Source organism: Panthera uncia, chromosome B1 (genome assembly GCF_023721935.1).
Source record: "Panthera uncia isolate 11264 chromosome B1, Puncia_PCG_1.0, whole genome shotgun sequence".
In the NCBI taxonomy this organism is placed as follows: domain Eukaryota; kingdom Metazoa; phylum Chordata; class Mammalia; order Carnivora; family Felidae; genus Panthera; species Panthera uncia.
The window spans coordinates 86,200,971-86,218,519 of NC_064811.1; the positions used below are offsets into that span (position 1 = coordinate 86,200,971).

The following is a 17,549-nucleotide window of genomic DNA, read 5'->3' on the forward strand; positions in this document are numbered from 1 at the left end:
AACATGTAAAGGACATAAAACTAGCTAAAATGACAAAATCAAAGAATTCTCAAAAGAAATTCCAGGAAGAACTGACAGCCAGAGAATTGCTCAAAACAGATACAATATATCTGATCAAGAATTTATAATAATAGTCGTAAAACTAATAGCTGGGCTTGAAAAAAGCACAAGAGACAGGAGAGAATCTATTGCTGCAGGGATCAAGGACCTAAGAAATAGTCACGATGAATTAAGAAATGCTGTAAATGAGGTGCGAAATAAACTAGACACAGGGACAGCAAGGATGGGACAAGCAGAGGAAAGAATAGGTGAAATAGAAGATAAAATTATGGAAAATGGGGAAGCTGACAAAAGGAAAGGAAGGAAATTACTAGACCACGAGAAGAGAATTAGAGACCTAAGAGATTCAATGCAATGAAATAATATCCATATTACAGGAGTTCCAGAAGAAGAAGAAGAAGAAAGAGAAAGGGACAGAAGGTTTATTTGAACAAATTATAGCTGATGGGGCGCCTGGGTGGCTCAGTCGGTTAAGCGTCTGACTTTAACTCAGGTCACGATCTCGTGGTCCATGAGTTCGAGCCCTGTGTTGGGCTCTGGGCTGATGGCTCAGAGCCTGGAGCCTGCTTCAGATTCTGTGTCTCCCTCTCTCTCTGCCCCTCCCCCGTTCATGCTCTGTCCCTCTCTGTCTCAAAAATAAATAAACGTTAAAAAATAAAAATAAAAAAAATGAACAAATTATAGCTGAGAACTTCCCTAATCTGGGGAGGGAAACAGGCATCCAAGTCCAGGAGGCACAGAGAACTCCCTTTAAAATCAATAAAAACAGGTCAACACCATGACATATCATAGTGAAACTGGCAAAACAAGGATAAAGAGAGAATTCTGAAAGCAGTTAAGGAGAAATGGGCCTTAACCTATAAGCGTAGACACATAAGGGTAGTAGCAGATCTGTCCAATGAAACTTGACAGGCCAGAAAGGAAAGGCAGGGAATGTTCAATGAGCTGAACAGGAAAAATATGCAGCCAAGAATCCTTCATCCAGAGGTGCCTGGGTGGCTCACTCAGTTAAGCATCTGACCTCAGCTTAGGTCATGATCTCACAGCTTGTGGTTCAAGCCCCACATCGGGCTCTGTGCTGACAGCTCAGAGCCTGGAGCTTGCTTCGGACTCTGTGTCTCCCTCTCTCTCTTTCTGCTCCTCCCCCACTCACACACTGTCTCATTCTCCCTCAAAAATAAATAAAAACATTTTTAAAAATGTTTAAAAAAAGAATCCTTTATCAAGCAAGGCTGTCATTCAGAATAGAAGGAGAGATAAAGGCTTTCCCATACAAACAAAAACTAAAGGAGTTCATGACCATTAAGCCAGCCCTGAAAGTGATCCGAAGGGGTGCCCTGCGAGTGGAAAGCAGCAAAGCAACAAAGACTACAAAGCAGCAGAAACATAATCACAAGCATGAAACCTACAAATAGAATAATGACACTAAATCCATATCTTTCAATAATCACTCTGAATGTAAATGGACTAAATGCTCAATCAAAAGACAGAGGGTATCAGAATGGATAAAAAACCAAGATCCATCTATATGCTGCCTATAAAAGACTCATTTTAGACCTGAGGACACCTGCGGATTGAAAGTGAAGGGATGGAAAACCATCTATCATGTTACGGGATGTCAAAAGAAAGCCAGAGTAGCCATACTTATATTAGACAAACTAGATTTCAAAACAAAGACTGTAACAAGAGATGAAGAATTATATTAATTATATTTAATTATATATTAAATATATAACTATATTTTATCATAATTAAGGTGTCTATCCATAAAGAAGAGGATCAATTATAAATGTTTATGCCCCCAATGTGAAAGCACCCAAATATATGAATCCACTAATCACAAACATAAATAAATTTACAGGTAACAATACTGTGATTATTGGGGACTATTTACTATATTTGCTCTATTTACGTCAATGGATAGATCATCCAGGCAGAAAATCAGTTAAAAAACAATGGCTCTGAATGACACACTGGAACAGATGGACTTAGCAGATATATTCAGATCTTTTCATCCAAAAGCAGCAGAATACACATTCTTCTCAAGTGCACATGGAACATTCTCCAAAACAGATCACATATTGGGTCACAAAACAGCCCTCAACAAATATAAAAGGACTGAGATCATACCATGCATATTTTCCAATCACAATGCTATGAAACTTGAAATCAACAAAACACAAAATTTGGAAAGCCTCCAAATACACAGAGGTTAAAGAGCATCCTACTAAATAATCAATGGGTCAACCAGGAATTTAAGAAGAACTTAAAAAATATATGGAAGCAAATGAAAATGAAAACACAACAGTCCAAACCCTTTGGGATGCAGCAAAAGAAGTCCTAAGAGGAAAATACATTGCAATCCAGGCCCATCTCAAGAAGCAAGAAAAATCCCCAATACAGAATCTAACCTCACACCTAAGGGAACTAGAAACAGAGCAGCAAAGAAACCCCAAAGCCAGCAGAAGAAGAGAAATAATGATTAGAGCAGAAATAAACAATATAGAATCCAAAAAAACAGTACAACACATCAATGAATCTAAAAGCTGGTTTTCTGAAAGAATAAACAAAACTGATAAACCCCTGGCCAGACTTCTCAAAAAGAAAAGAGAGAGGACCCAAATAGATAAACTCACAAATGAAAGAGGAGAGATCACAACCAATACCACAGAAATACAAACAATTATTAGAGAATACTATGAAAAATTATATGCCAACAAACTGGACAATCTGGAAGAAATGGACAAACTCCTAGATATCCACACACTACCACAACTTAAATGGGAAGAAACAGAAAACTTGGACAGACCCATAACCGGTGAAGAAATCGAATCCATTATCAAAAATTTCCCAACAAAATAAGGGTCCTGCACCAGACGGCTTTCCAGGGGAATTCTACCAGACATTTAAAGCAGAGTTAAGTTCTCGCAAGCTGTTCCAAAAATAGAAACGGAAGGAACACTTCCAGACTCATTCTACGAAGCCAGCATTACCCTGATTCCCAAACTGCACAAAGACCCCACTAAAAAGGAGAATTACAGGCCAATATCTCTGATGAACATGAATATGAAAATTCTCAACAAGATACTAGAAAATCAAATTCAACACTATATTAAAAGAATTATTCACTATGATCAAGTGGGATTCATTCCTGGGCTGCATGGCTGGTTCAATATTCACAAATCAATCAATGTGATACATCACATTAACAGAAGAAAAGGATAAGAACCATATGATCCTGTCAACAGATGCAGAAAAGCATTTGACAAAATACAGCATCCTTTCTTAATAAAACCCTCAAGAAATTTGAGATAGAAGGAACATACCTTAATACCATAAAAGCCATATATGAAAAGGCCCACAGCGAATATCATCCTCAATGGGGAAAAACTGAGAGCTTTCCCTCTGAGATCAGGAGCACAATAGGGATATCCACTCTCACCACTGTTGTTTAACATAGTGTTGGAAGTTCTAGCATCAGCAATCAGACAACAAAATGAAATAAAAGGCATCCAAACTGGCAAAGAAGTCAAACTTTCACTTTTCATAGATGACATAATACCCTATATGGAAAACCCAAAAGGCTCCACCAAAAACTGCTAGAACTGATACCTGAATTCAGCAAAGTCACATATACAATTGCACAAAGAACCATAAAATACTTAGGAATAAACCTAACCAAAGAGATAAAAGATCTGCACGCTGAAAACTATAGACAGCTTAGTGAAGAAATTGAAGACGACAAAGAAATGGAAAAGCATTCCATGCTCATGGACTAGAATAACAAATACTGCTAAAATGTCGATACCACCCAAAGCAGTCTATACATTCAATGCAATCCCAATCAGAATAGCACCAGCATTCTTCTCAGAGCTAGAACAAACAATCCTAAAATTTGTATGGAACCAAAAAGACCACATGAATAGCTAAAGTAATGTTGAAAAACAAAACCAAAGCTGGAGGCATCACAATCCGAGACTTTAGCCTCTACTACAAAGCTGTAATCATCAAGACAGTGTGGTATCAAGACAGACACATAGAGCAACGTAATAGAATAGAGAACCCAGAATTGGACCCATAAATGTATGGATAACTAATCTTCGACAAAGTAGGAAAGAGTATCCAATGGAAAAAAGACAGTCTCTTTAGTAAATGGTGCTGAGAGAGCTGGACAGCAACACGCAGCAGAATGAACCTGAACCACTTTCTTACACCATACACAAAAACAAACTCAAAATGGATGAAAGACCTGAATGTGAGACAGGAAACCATCAAAATCTTGGAAGAGAAAAAAGGCAACAACCTCTTTGACCTCACCTGCAGCAACTTCTTACTTGACATGTCTCCGAAGGCAAAGGAAATAAAAGCAAAAACAAACTATTAGGACCTCATCAAGATAAAAAGCTTCTGCACTGCAAAGGAAACAATCAACAAAACTAAAAGGTAACCAATGGAATAGGAAAAGATATTTACAAATGACGTATCAGATAAAGGGTTAGTATCCAAAATCTATAAAGAATTTACCAAACTCAACACCAGAAAAACAAATAATCTAGTAAAGAAATGGGCAGAAGACCTGAATAGACGCTTTTCCAAAGAAGACATGCAGATGGCCAACAGACACATGAAAAAATGCTCAACATCACTCATCATCAGGGAAATACAAATCAAAACCACACCGAGATACCACCCCACACAGGTCAGAATGGTTAAAAGTAACAACTCAGGAAACAACAGATGTTGGCGAGGATGTGGAGAAATGGGAACCCTCTTGCATTGTTGGTGGGAATGGAAACTGGTACAGCCACTTTGGAAAACAGTGTGGATGTTCCTCAAAAAAAAAAAAATAGAATTACCCTATGACCCAGTAATAGCACTACTTCAAATTTACCCAAAGGATACAGGAGTGCTGATTCATAGGGGCATATGTACCCCAAATGTTTATAGCAGCGCTATCAACAATAGCCAAATTATGAAAAGAGCCGAAATGTCCATCGACTGATGAATGGATAAGGAAGATGTGGTTTTATATATACAATGGAATACTACTCGGCAATGAGAAAGAATGAAATCTTGCCATTCACAACAATGTGGATGGAACTGGAGGGTATTATGTTAAGTGAAATAAGTCAATCAGAGAAAAGACAGATAGCATATGTTTTCACTCTTATGTGGGATTTGAGAAACAACAGAAAACCATGGGGGAAGGGAAGGGGAAAAAATAATTTCAAACAGAGAGGAAGGCAAACCATAAATGACTCTTAAATACAGAGAACAAACCGAGGGTTGATGGGGGGTGTGTAAGGGGGAAGGGGAAAATGGGTGATGGACATTGAGAAGGGCACTTGTTGGGATGAGCACTGGGTGTTGTATATAAATGATGAATCACAGGAATCTACCCCCAAAACCAAAAGCACAATATATACACTGTACGTTAGCTAACTTGGCAATAAATTCTCTTGAAAGAAAGAAAGAAAGAAAGAAAGAAAGAAAGAAAGAAAGAAAATAAAAGAAGCTTGATTGATTAGGAAAAAAATTTAAAGATAGCACATTGTAAACTGTTTATTTTTATTCACAAAAATTAATCTACTTTGAAATTTCATATAATGTAAGAGCAGATCTGAGATGTTTCTGGTTACACCAGCAAACAGGAAACATGTCTTGGGATTATCAAGTTTCATCAGAATGATACATGCTCTCTAATCTCATAAGCAACAGAAAGGGATTGGACAAACCACTGCCTTGCTATAATACCTTTAAAGACTAGAAAGGAAACTGTCAATCAAACCAAAAACTGAGAATAAGATATTTAAGAACAAATGGTAAAATTCTTATGAATCCTCCATAACTCAATTCATTCTAAATCAATTCAACAAATTTATGCAGTAGTGTTAGACACCAAATGAATAATACATGATCTCTCAAGGAACTGCAACAGCCTTAAAATTTTCTGTATCCTGTGGCTCTAACTCTATTATCAACTTCCAGGACTCTGCTCCCTTTCCTTTTGTCCATTTACAGTGTGGTGTTCAAAGATGCTTTCCACTATGATGTTCCTTACAGATGATTTAAGGACTCTTTGCATACCCAGACACAAAAGAAAGGAGCACCATACCGACATAGACTTAGTCTTCATTTTTTGTAAGTGTTTATTTATTTATTTTGAGAGAGGGAGAAACAGCATGGGTGGGGAGGGGCAGAAAGAGAGGGATAGAGAGAATTCCAAGCAGGCTGCATGCTGTCAGTGCAGAGCCTGATGCAGGGTTTGAACTCACAAACCATGAGATCAGGACCTGAGCCAAAATCAAGAGTCAGATGTTTAACTGACTGAGCCACCCAGATGCCCCAAGACCTATTCTTTAGATGGTGATTAACACTTACTTCATATTTACTATTGTTTCAGGTCTCATTAACTAAAGGAATACACTGGCTGTAAGATAAAACCTATTTTCCCAGTTCCATTATAAAACTATCAGTCTACCCTTCCAAGGAAATCAATGTCTCCAGCAGAGCCTGTTACTAATTCTTGCAGTTCTTGTAGTTCATTCTTGAAAAATGAGTTGAGATTCTCAAACAATGTAGGTGTGCCACAAAGCTTTTAGGAAGAATCAGATGGGAATTATTATCAACCTTTCTAGCTCTTATGGAAAGATTTCAAAACATAGGATTTTTAAGTCATAAATACTATGAAGCTGAATTCTTTCTCCATCATTCGTAAAGGTGTTTGGCAAATTACTTCACACAATGTTTTAGGACTTGGTTTCTCAACAGTGAAATGGAGATCCTATCACTTATTCCTTGAAGTAAAGAGCAAAAGATATAACACATTCATGAACTAGAATGTAAGAGTCTTCTACAGATAATATTTTTTCTCTCTGGGCTCTACCTGTATTTATCAGCTCACACTTGTCAACTGCTAACTTCTCAAGGGCCTGGTATGAGCAGAATAGAACAGTGGTCTACCACAAAAGTTCTGTGCTGATTCCAAATTTGAAGGAGGTAAAACTTCAGCTGGACCCAATCAATACAAGAAAACCATGGCAAGTAAAACGGCTTAAAGCCTGTTATCCTGTGTTTCTACTGTAGTATAATGAATTATGACAAACCTAAAGGTTTAAAACAGTTTAAATTTATTATCTCACAGTATTCATGAGTTAGAAGTCCAAGCACAACATGGCTAGATTCTCTGCTTACTGCCTGACAAAGACGAAATCAAGGTGCTGCACAGGCTGAGCTCCGATCTGAAGGTTCTAAAACTGAATCCACATAAAGTTGGTTCCTTGTAGTTGTACAAATGAGGACCCCATTAACTTGTTGGATGTCAACTAGGGACCACTCACTGCAACTAGAAGTCAACTGCATTCCTTTTCATGTGCCCCCTTCTCCATGTTCAAACCAGCAATGGCACATCAGTACTTCTCACACTTTGAACCTCTGAGTTCTTCTCCCACCGGTAAGAGAAAGCTCCTTACTTTTAAGGGCTCATTTAATTACACTGGGTCTGCACGGGAAATCCAGGATAATCCTACTTGAAAGTAAACTGTGCTATATAAAATAATATTATCAAGGGAGTGCTATATTACCATATTCACAGATTCTAGGGATTAGGGCAGACAGCTTTGAGAGGCCAGTCTAAAAACCCTGCCCCCCATATCCAGTTGTCCCAAAAGAAATGAAAAAAGGAAAAGCTATAGTCAGGAAAGGCTTTAACTTTATTAACTGTATAACAGAAAATAAACTGGAAAAAATGTCTAACAAAATGAAAATGTTTATATGTTTATCCCAAGAGGAAGAAAACATGGAAAAGATAAAAAAAACAAAATGAATTATTGGGACAGCAGGATTGTGAGGGAAGGTTTATGCTTGATTTCATTTCCATTAACATAACTACAATTTTCTTGAACAATAAATATTACCAAAGGAAAAAAAAAAGTCCTAAATGTTGAAGGAATTTGGGTCAAAGATAAAAACAAAACCAGGCAAAAACAAAGATTCTGTTCCCTTGGAAGGAAAATAAAGGTAGATCCAATTAAAGGAAAAGAGCTGGACAAAGGCATGACCCTCAGGCCAACCAATACCTAAGAATTAAGGAGCCTGAAAAAGAAATCAAGAAGAAAACAGAATTAGAGCACAACCAAGATATTATGACACAAAGTCCAGTGAGGAGACTGTTTCAAGAAGAAAGACAAAGTTAACAGTATAAAATGCTAAGGGAAATTCAAGACAGACAAAACCTATGAAACAGGCCTGCTAGATTTGGCTAAAAGAAAGTTAGCAGGGACCTTTGTGAGAGTAGTTTCACAGAAATAACGGGGGATGGAAACAATTCTGAAGCAGGCTAAAGATTAAGTGGAAAGTAGCAGATGAAGATGAGTGTTGAAAACTCTTTTTATGAGTCTTCATGTGAGGGGGAAGAAGCCAATAAAGAAAGAGAAGTTGTGAATACAGAACAGAGAAGGGATAAGAAAACTCACTCAAGAGGCAGGAAGGGGCAGGATCTAGAGCACAGGTAGAAGCCCAGGTCTCACATAAGAAAGACAGTTCTCACAGTAAGAGAAGAAAGGGAAGAAATAATGTGTGTGGACCCAGGTAGTTTGGTTGTCTAAGAAGGGTAAGGGAGCTCTTATATGCTGGTTTCTAGGGGCTCTACAAAATTTAAAGACAAAATGTTCTGCCTTTAAGTGAGAACGAAGTGTTAGCCGTTGAATGTCTGCAGAGAACAACAAATATTAGCAAGAAATGCGATAGAAGAATAGACCCAAAACACACAGAATTCTAGAAGTAGCAGCAACCTATGAAACTGTAGGTTTTATTCTCCTTCAGTAGGTCTTGGCAACCTGGAAGCAGACACAAAAACAAGAGTACCAGCTGGCTTTACTCAGTATTACATTTCCTGTCTGGATAATGGTAAGGAAGCTAAAGACAAGACTCAGCAAACATTTTCTGTAAAAACTCAGATAGTCGTTATTTTTAGACTTTGTGGATGGCACGATCTCTGCTACCACTCCCCAACTTTGGTACAAAAGCAGCCATACACAATGCGTAAGTGAATGGGCATAATGTGTTACTAATAAAAACAGGTGGTGCCCTATATTTGACTTGCCATGGCTGCACAGTTGACCAACCCCTAGTGTAGGAGAAAGAAATAAAGATACAAAAAGGGACTCGTATCAGAGGGATCAATAGGCTAGAACTTAGAAGAGCTGAAGAACTAAAGAGAACTGAAATTCTACAGCAGGAATAAACTAGAACATATATTAGAATAGCATTGTCTAGAAAACAAACCTTTGAGCCTATTTCACAAACATCAATAGGGTCATTATCTCCACAGCAGTCTGTACTATTATCCTTTCGACAGGGATCTTCCCAAGTCTAAAAAAAAAAAAGGGAGAAGTGAGGCAAAAATATAGGTTAATACTCATTAAAATGTATCTCAATTTTTCCACATGATCAAAGTTTTGCAGTCGTAATCCAAAGGAAACATTTTCAGAAACTACACAAGCTCCATGCCAACATGCCAGTAAAACCTTAAACATCATAATAATTAAGACATTTACAGTATTTCCTCCCTCCTGCCTCTCATTTTTCTGTGTAATCACATCTGAAAATACAAACATACTCTTCTTCCAAGTTGAGTCAGCATGTAAATTCATGCTCACTTTTCAAGTTTCAGTTCAGAGATTTCCACCGTCTATGCCATTTCCACTGGCTGCCTAAACTGTTGCTTCCATCATTCACTGCTTCCTTTGAGATGGTAACAGCACTGAGTCTAGCTTTCCGTGTTTGAAAATACACTTCCTATTCTTTAAATGACTTCTACTAGGGAAAAAAAAACCAAAAACCAGCTTTGCCTTCATAAACTAAAGAACAAGATAGTATCTACACCAAATAAAAGAAAAATCTATTTTTGTCTCATTTCATTTCAGTTAAAAAAAATCCTCTATTTTGCCATCAAATCTCAAGACCTTGACAAAAACACAAAAAACTGTCAACTCTATAGTTTACTTAAAAGATATACCTTGTTGGTTACAAAATATACACATGGGCATTTTTATAAATGCACACCACTAACAGAAATTTGTTATCAAATTTAAGTATCTCCTAGGCACAATCCTTCCCAAAGAGCCTCATAATTACCTAATTCTAAATGGAAATGTGGAAGCTCCCCAAAATTATTTTCCTCAGATTTACATTACAAGATACGCAGAGACTGTGTTACCTCAGGACTGTTATCTAGAGATAATTTCAGATTATCCAAGCTTGGTTCTTCTAATTTTATAAAGATAATTTTAAAAATATACCCTTATTTATAGCTAAACCCTAGATAAACTCCAATATTTTCCTTCTGGTGCTAATTATATTTAGGAATAAATTGAACCCACTCTTACCAAAAAAAAAAAAAAAAAAAATCAGTAAACCAAGATGTCACTACCCCATATACTAATATTACTAGCAAAATATAAGAAGAACTGACATAAACACACTGGTTCTAGGTGAGAGGCACTTTCTGCATGATACACACAACCACCCCCCCACACACACACATGTTAACTTCATTTTACAGATAAGTAAACTGAAGCATAAAGAATTTAAGTTTGCCCAAGCTCACATTTTCTAAATGGTGGCAATGGGATGAGACTCAAGGTATTAATTATTAGGCTATGATGCCCAAGTTTCAATGGCAACTGATCGGCAATTACTTTCAGATAAAACCTTATTCTATTTCATGGTTCTCTTCTTTTAAATACCTGTTCTTACTCTCAGAATCTCCCAAGTAGGCATCCATTCACACAGTCAATATTTACTGAGTACCTACTCTGGGCCAGGAGTTAGGAACAGAGATGAATAGGACACAGTCAATATCCTGAAGAATGTCATGTTAATAAATGGTACAGCATTTGTCATAAATGCTATAAAATTAATCTTAATGTGCTGGAGAAACCAAGATGGGACTGAACTATAACTGAAATCAGAAAAGCCAGAAGCAGAAGCAGAAAAATATCTGAAAGGTTCTTCCTTCCTAATGCAGGAATCCTCTCTTGAACCTCCTTTAACTTCACTCCCACTCTCAGGCAACAAATGTGATAAGCTAAAGTCACTCTGACCTAGATTCTAGTCCTACTTCAGTCACATACTACCTTGGCCAGAACATCCAGACCTGTTTCCTCACCTATTAAAAAAATGGCTAGAGACAACTGCTAGATACATCTCAGTCCTGAGTTCTATGATTGTTAGTTTAGTGGTTATTCATAATCTACATGAATACTACCAGTGAATAGGAAGTTCACAAATTCATGAGATAACTTAGCTCATTTTGATCAGCTTTAATTTTAAGAAATTCTCTCCATGAACTGAGACAAAAATAGTCTTCACATAAGTTTGTACTCCATATGGTTTTAGTAAGTCTTTCCATTTGTTAATTGGTTGGTCTATATTCCTCTCAGAACTCAACTTTCTATATTATCTATCAATTTATTTCTCCTGTTGAGGAAATAAGTACATAAGTGCAAGCTCTACAATCTTGTCACTTCTAAGGCAAGTTCTTCATGATTTCGTTTACAGCAAAACACCAGACTGGTTCATTCTATTTCCAGTCCTGTCTTTAACGCTTTATATGCACAGGCCTCAGTTTTTATTACAAAAAGAGATTCACACTAAATGGTTTCTAACTTAACTTTAATATATAGTATAATTTTAAGTAATCACCAGGAGAAGAAATCTTGACAAATTTAAAACTTTGATGACGCCCTCTTGTGGAGTCCTAACTGTATAACTAGGCAGAGAAACAACTAAAAAAACCCTCAATATCCACAAGAGGAAATTCCAAATCTTAGTATTTGCTTCCCAAAAGTTAAGATTAGCATTCAGAACGTAGAAATAACTTCCACAACTAAATAAGAAAAAGGGCAACTCAATACAAAATGGGTTAAAGACAAGAATAGGTAATTTAAAGAGAAAACATGAATGACTTATAAATATATGAAAAGATACCTAGTCTGATCAGAAAAATAAAAATTAAAACCATTAACAAGACACTGTGTCAAAAACCTAAAAATCTAATAATGCAAAATATAGTTGACCCTTGAACAACGTAGGGGTTAGGGATGCTAAACCCCTGCACAGCTGGAAATCTGACTGTAACCTTTGTCTTCCCCAAAACTTAACTACTAACAATCTACTATTGATCAGAAACCTTACCAATTACATAAACAATTAATACATTTTATATTTTATATGAACTATATACCATATTCTTAAAGTAAACTAGAGAAAAGAAAGTGTTATCAAGAAAATCATAATAAAGAGAAAATACATTTATAACACTGTACTATAAAAACTCTGTATATAAGTGGATTCAAACCCATGCAGTTCAAACTCATGTCGTTTAAGGATCAACTGTACTGGTAAGAATGTAAGGCACCTGGAACCCCATATACTGCTAACAGGTGTGTACACTGTAACAATGTCTTTTGTAAACAGTTGACAATACCTAGTAAAATAAGTGTGCAACACATAGTAGGCAATCTGACTTATAGGTATATACCTACCAGTACATACGTATGTATACCACCTATATAGAAAAATGTTAGCATGGACCCAAGAAAAACATTAAAAAAATGAGAAACTATCAGCAGAAATATAAATAATGTTAATCTCATAAAAAAGATGACTATAAAGCTATGAAAATAAATAAATCAAAATACAAAGATTATTGATCTAGCCTAAAATAAACCTTTCTCAACCTTGTGCAGGTGTTTGGTATCATTACTTACAATCTATAAATATTAATCAATACATCTGTAGTCACCATGCTCTGGGCCTTAGGTCGAAACATAACTGACTTGTACAGAGCTGTACATACAGGTGCTTCTTGAGAGCTACTTCCTGGTTAATCAGGATTCCTATAACCAGATCAAAGGAAGTAGGATCTACCTCGCCACTATCTATTTTAATAGATTCGATCTGAAGCAAAAGCCTCTATGAGATGTTTTACTATTAGCAGCTACTATCAGCAGCAACAGTGTCGACATTGAAATAATATTCTTGAAAACTATGGAACTAAAACATTTGCTTTGATTATCCCATTCAATACTGACAATAACCTTCTGGGGTGGGTGGTATGATGACAGAGATGTACAAATAGGCCTAAAGAGATTGAGTCACTGGTTCCAGGTTATAAAACTAATAGGTGGTACTAATCGATACTTGGGGTCAATAAACCACATTCATAATGAAATATGAATAATAAACACAACAGCATTACATTAATACTGAAGAAATCTTGGGGATGAGGGAAGGGGTGGGCAAAACGGGTGAAAGGGAATGGGAGGTACAGGCTTCCAGTTATGCAATGAGTAAGTCACAGAGATGAAAGGTAGAGCACAGGGATAGATCAGTGGTATTGTAACTGCATTATATGGTGACAGACGGTAGCTGCACTTGTGGTGAGCACAGCATAACCTACAGAGTTGTCCAATCACTATGCTGTACAGCGGAAAGTAACATAACAGTGTGTATCAACTATACTTCAACTAAAAAATATTGTTGTTTATTTAAAAAAATTACAGAAAGCTAAAATTTCATGATTCTAGTCCTTTAACATTACCCAGTCCACTAACATTAACAGGTCTTCTAAATATTCACTCAGAAGATATAAAATTGGAATAATCCATTATACATGGAAATATAACTGGGAGAAAACAAAGCAAGCTTCTGCTCAGGCCAAACTCAACCTTTGGGGACGGCACTACTGCCAGCGAGGGAGAAGTTATCAAGGTTCAACAGATCTGAACTAACCACAGCACACTGATGAATCACCAGTAAGTAAGAGAGACTCCTACTTAAACAATACAGCTTAATGTTCTTCCAAGCACGGTTGGCTTGGTAACTGCTCTTAACACACATCCTGCTGTTACAAGACAAAGCATAAGAAAACGGCAAAATCCAATACCATACAAGCTTATGAAACAAATGCAACACACACAATGAATTCATTACCCTTTCTCAAATATTTATTAATCACCTACTCTGTGCCAGGCACTAAGCTAAGCAGTTAGTTGGAAAATGTCAATGTACAACACAGAAAGAATCCCTATCCTCCTGGAGTCTGCATTCTAGCTGGAAGAAATTAACAACAAATATAATAAATAACTAAATCATGGAACGTGTTAGAAGTTGGTAGGTTCTATAGAAAAGGGAAAAAATAAAGTATGAAGCAGAACAAAAATTCAGGAGGCAGGGTTAAAATTCTAAAGGATCATCAGGGCAGACATCATGAAGAAGGTCATTTATGAGCAAACGTTTAAGGAGGTAAGCCATGTGGGGTGCCTGGGTGGCTCAGTCGGTTGAGCGTCTGACTTCAGCTCAGGTCATGATCTCATGGTTCATGGGTTCGAGCCCCACGTCGGGCTCTGTGCCGACAGTTTGGAGCCTGGAGCCTGCTTCAGATTCTGTGTCTTCCTCTCTCTCTCTCTCTCTCTGCCTCTCCCCTGCTCACACTCTGTCAATCTCTCGCTCAAAAAAATAAACATAAAAAAAAAAAAAAAAAAAAGCCATGTGTGTACCTGAGAAAGAGTGTTCCAAGCCAGAGGACACAATAAATGTGAAGGCCTGAGGCACAAGTGTGCCTGGGGAACAAGAGGAATTGTGCAAGGCCAGTGTAAGAGTGAGGGAGCTGGAGGAGAAGGATGGGAAGCTGGAGATGAAATAAAAAAATGTAAACAGGATCAGGGGCTGGCTATCATTTTAAAAGATTAATTCTGTCTTGGCACTGACAATGAAGCAAAAAGATATTAGATACAATTATCCCGTCCCATCAACACTTGGTCTAATTTCAATTTTGTATAAACATTAATCAATTTAGGGGTGCCTCCATGGCTCAGTCAATTAAGTGTCTCACTCTTCATTTCAGCTCAGGACGAGATCCCATAGTGAGTTCGAGCCCTCCATTGGGCTCTGTGCTGACAATGTGGAGCCTGCTTGGGATTCTCTCTCTCTCCCCCTCTGTCTGCCCCTCTCCTGCTCATATTCTCTCTGAAAAATAAACTTAAAAAAAAAAAAACATTAATCAACTTAGTTATTTTTGTTTGGTAAGTAACTTCAATGCAATTGACAGTATATTCTTTTGCTAAAGACTAACACACTCTTTTGGATTTGGGTTTAAAAAGATAGTAAAAATTTCCAGTTAAAAATGGCAGAGAGTGTAATACAGGTCTATTCTTCCTCACTTCCATTCTAGCCACACTGGCCTTTTTTCCTGTTATTCAACACAGTAGGCCTACTCCTACCTTGGGACCTTTACAACTTGCTGCTTCTTGCTGGATTACCCTAGGGGTCCATACTACTTGTCCCCTTACTTCCTTGAGGTCTTCACTCAACACCTACTCACTGAGGCCTTCCCCCTATCTAACACTGCAACAATCCCAATATATTATAGCCCCATTCTCTGCTTTATCGTTCTCCAACACACTTATCACCATCTGACACACTGTACATTTTATTACTTTTTTTTGCCTTGTCACTCTGTCCAGAATAAAAGACCCAGAAGGATCTTTGTCATTCTGATTACTACTTTAACTCCAGTACTGACAACACTGCCTCGCAACATCAGGCGCTCAAAAAACATGTACCGAATGAATGAACAGCTCTGTGAAGGCTTGGTGTAGAAACAAGAGAAATTGGAAACACTGAAGGAGTCGCTGTGGTAAAATGGAAGCAAGAAAAGACAACTGTTGCAAAACGAGGCTGGAGCACAAAGCAGAGGCCAGATTGATTAGGCAGGGTGGAAGAGCCATGTTAAGAATATCATGTTTTATCCTTTTGGCAATATGAAACCACCAAAAAGGTTCTTAGAGGAGGAAAACATTAGCAGATTTAAGTTTTAAAATGTTATCTTGGATGCTGGATGGAGTATTAAATTTCAGTAGGCAATAGTTCAGGATGCATTAAGAGACTGCCACAGTCTAATTCTGTTATAATTAAAGTAGAGCTACTGTACCTAACAGACTAACATAATCGAAGGTAGAAGCATCTTGAAAATTCAAACATATCTGGAGGAGTAAAAAAATTTGTCAGGACTTTAGATAAACTACAAAAGCTCATAATTAGTAGATGATTAGTAGCAGTTATTATGCTCTATGGGGAACCAGTGGTTCAGTTGCTGATTACCCCCATGAGATTGAATTCCTTCAGAAGAAAGATCATATAATAAAAGTACCAGTAGATGTAATAATGTGATCCCTATCCATCTGGCACTCTTCTAAGATGAACGTGCGATAACTCACTTACCCTCAACATGACCATACGCAATAGGTATTTTATCATCTCTATTTAACAGGTAAAGAAAGTGAGGCACAGAACGACACAGTAAGTTACCCAAAATCATATTACTATTACATGGCAATATGGCTCCAAAACCCACATCCTCAGTCACGTATTTTGCTGCCTTCATTAATATATATTTGCTGCCTTATATTAATATATCATTTTTCTTTGTATACCCAACACCCATACACTGCTTAGCACATAAATACTTAATAAATGTTTAATGAAACATTAACATGTTTCTTTGTTAATGCCTACTTTGTCTCTGTTTTTGTCTTTCTCTAATTCAAATGCTTCTCTGGCCTTCCCCTCATCCATATATCCTCTCCCACAGACAGTATCCCCTAAGCTTAACAAATTTTTTTTTTTTACCCTTTTACTGCTAGGTCAAACCGAATGTCTACTTAGGCACCTGGGGAGTCAGAACACCTGCCTTCATGGTTTCAACAGGCCAGACGTTCTTTTTCTTAGTACATCATTTTAGAAAGGCTTGTTTTAACCAAGAACGTATCCATGTGGGTGGTCTAAATGCATCAAAGGCAGGCTGACTCTTTAGAAAACAATTTTCTTTTTTCTTCCCCTGTAAATATTTATTCTACAAGGGCAGCTGGTTTTTTGAGTTGGATAAAGCAAGTCTCCCTTTTTTTAAACTCCCTTTTTTCCCTATTTCTCCAAAATAATTTGTAATTTCATGTAAAGTATTAAAATTAATAGATAAAATAAAAATAGAAAGCTTAAATATCCAGATAGATGGTCTAATATAGATGGCTCTTATAATCATACAGACAAATACTTCCCTATATCCACTAAGCCTAGACAAAATTTTCATTCTATATACTCCGAGTTTCACTCACTAAATAATTTGGAAGGAGATATCATTTTCCAGGAGTGAGGAAACACGAAAAGAAAACAAAATGGGAAAAAAAAGGATGCTATCACATATGAAGGTATATAAAAGCATAACTTGTCACATTCAAAGAAATGACTGAAGATAAAGCAGATAAAACATTTTTCACTGACTCTTAATAGCCAAGCCCAGCAAAGGAAATATGTTCAAAATGCCAAATATGAGTGTTCTATATCCCTAACTCCAAGAACTTGAGTATAGACATATATATAGTTTGAAAAAAATTTATAGATACAATGAAACTCCCCATTAAAAAATT

General features: G+C 37.0%; 1 protein-coding gene across 1 annotated transcript in view; it reads right to left on the minus strand.

Moving 5' to 3' along the window:
- Positions 1-17,549, minus strand: part of PPA2 (inorganic pyrophosphatase 2) — an 88,100-nt gene that overhangs the window by 48,771 nt on the left and 21,780 nt on the right. The window contains exon 6 of the mRNA XM_049630953.1: positions 9,346-9,432. Coding sequence (XP_049486910.1) covers positions 9,346-9,432 — 87 coding nt within the window. The remainder of the gene's footprint in view (positions 1-9,345; positions 9,433-17,549) is intronic.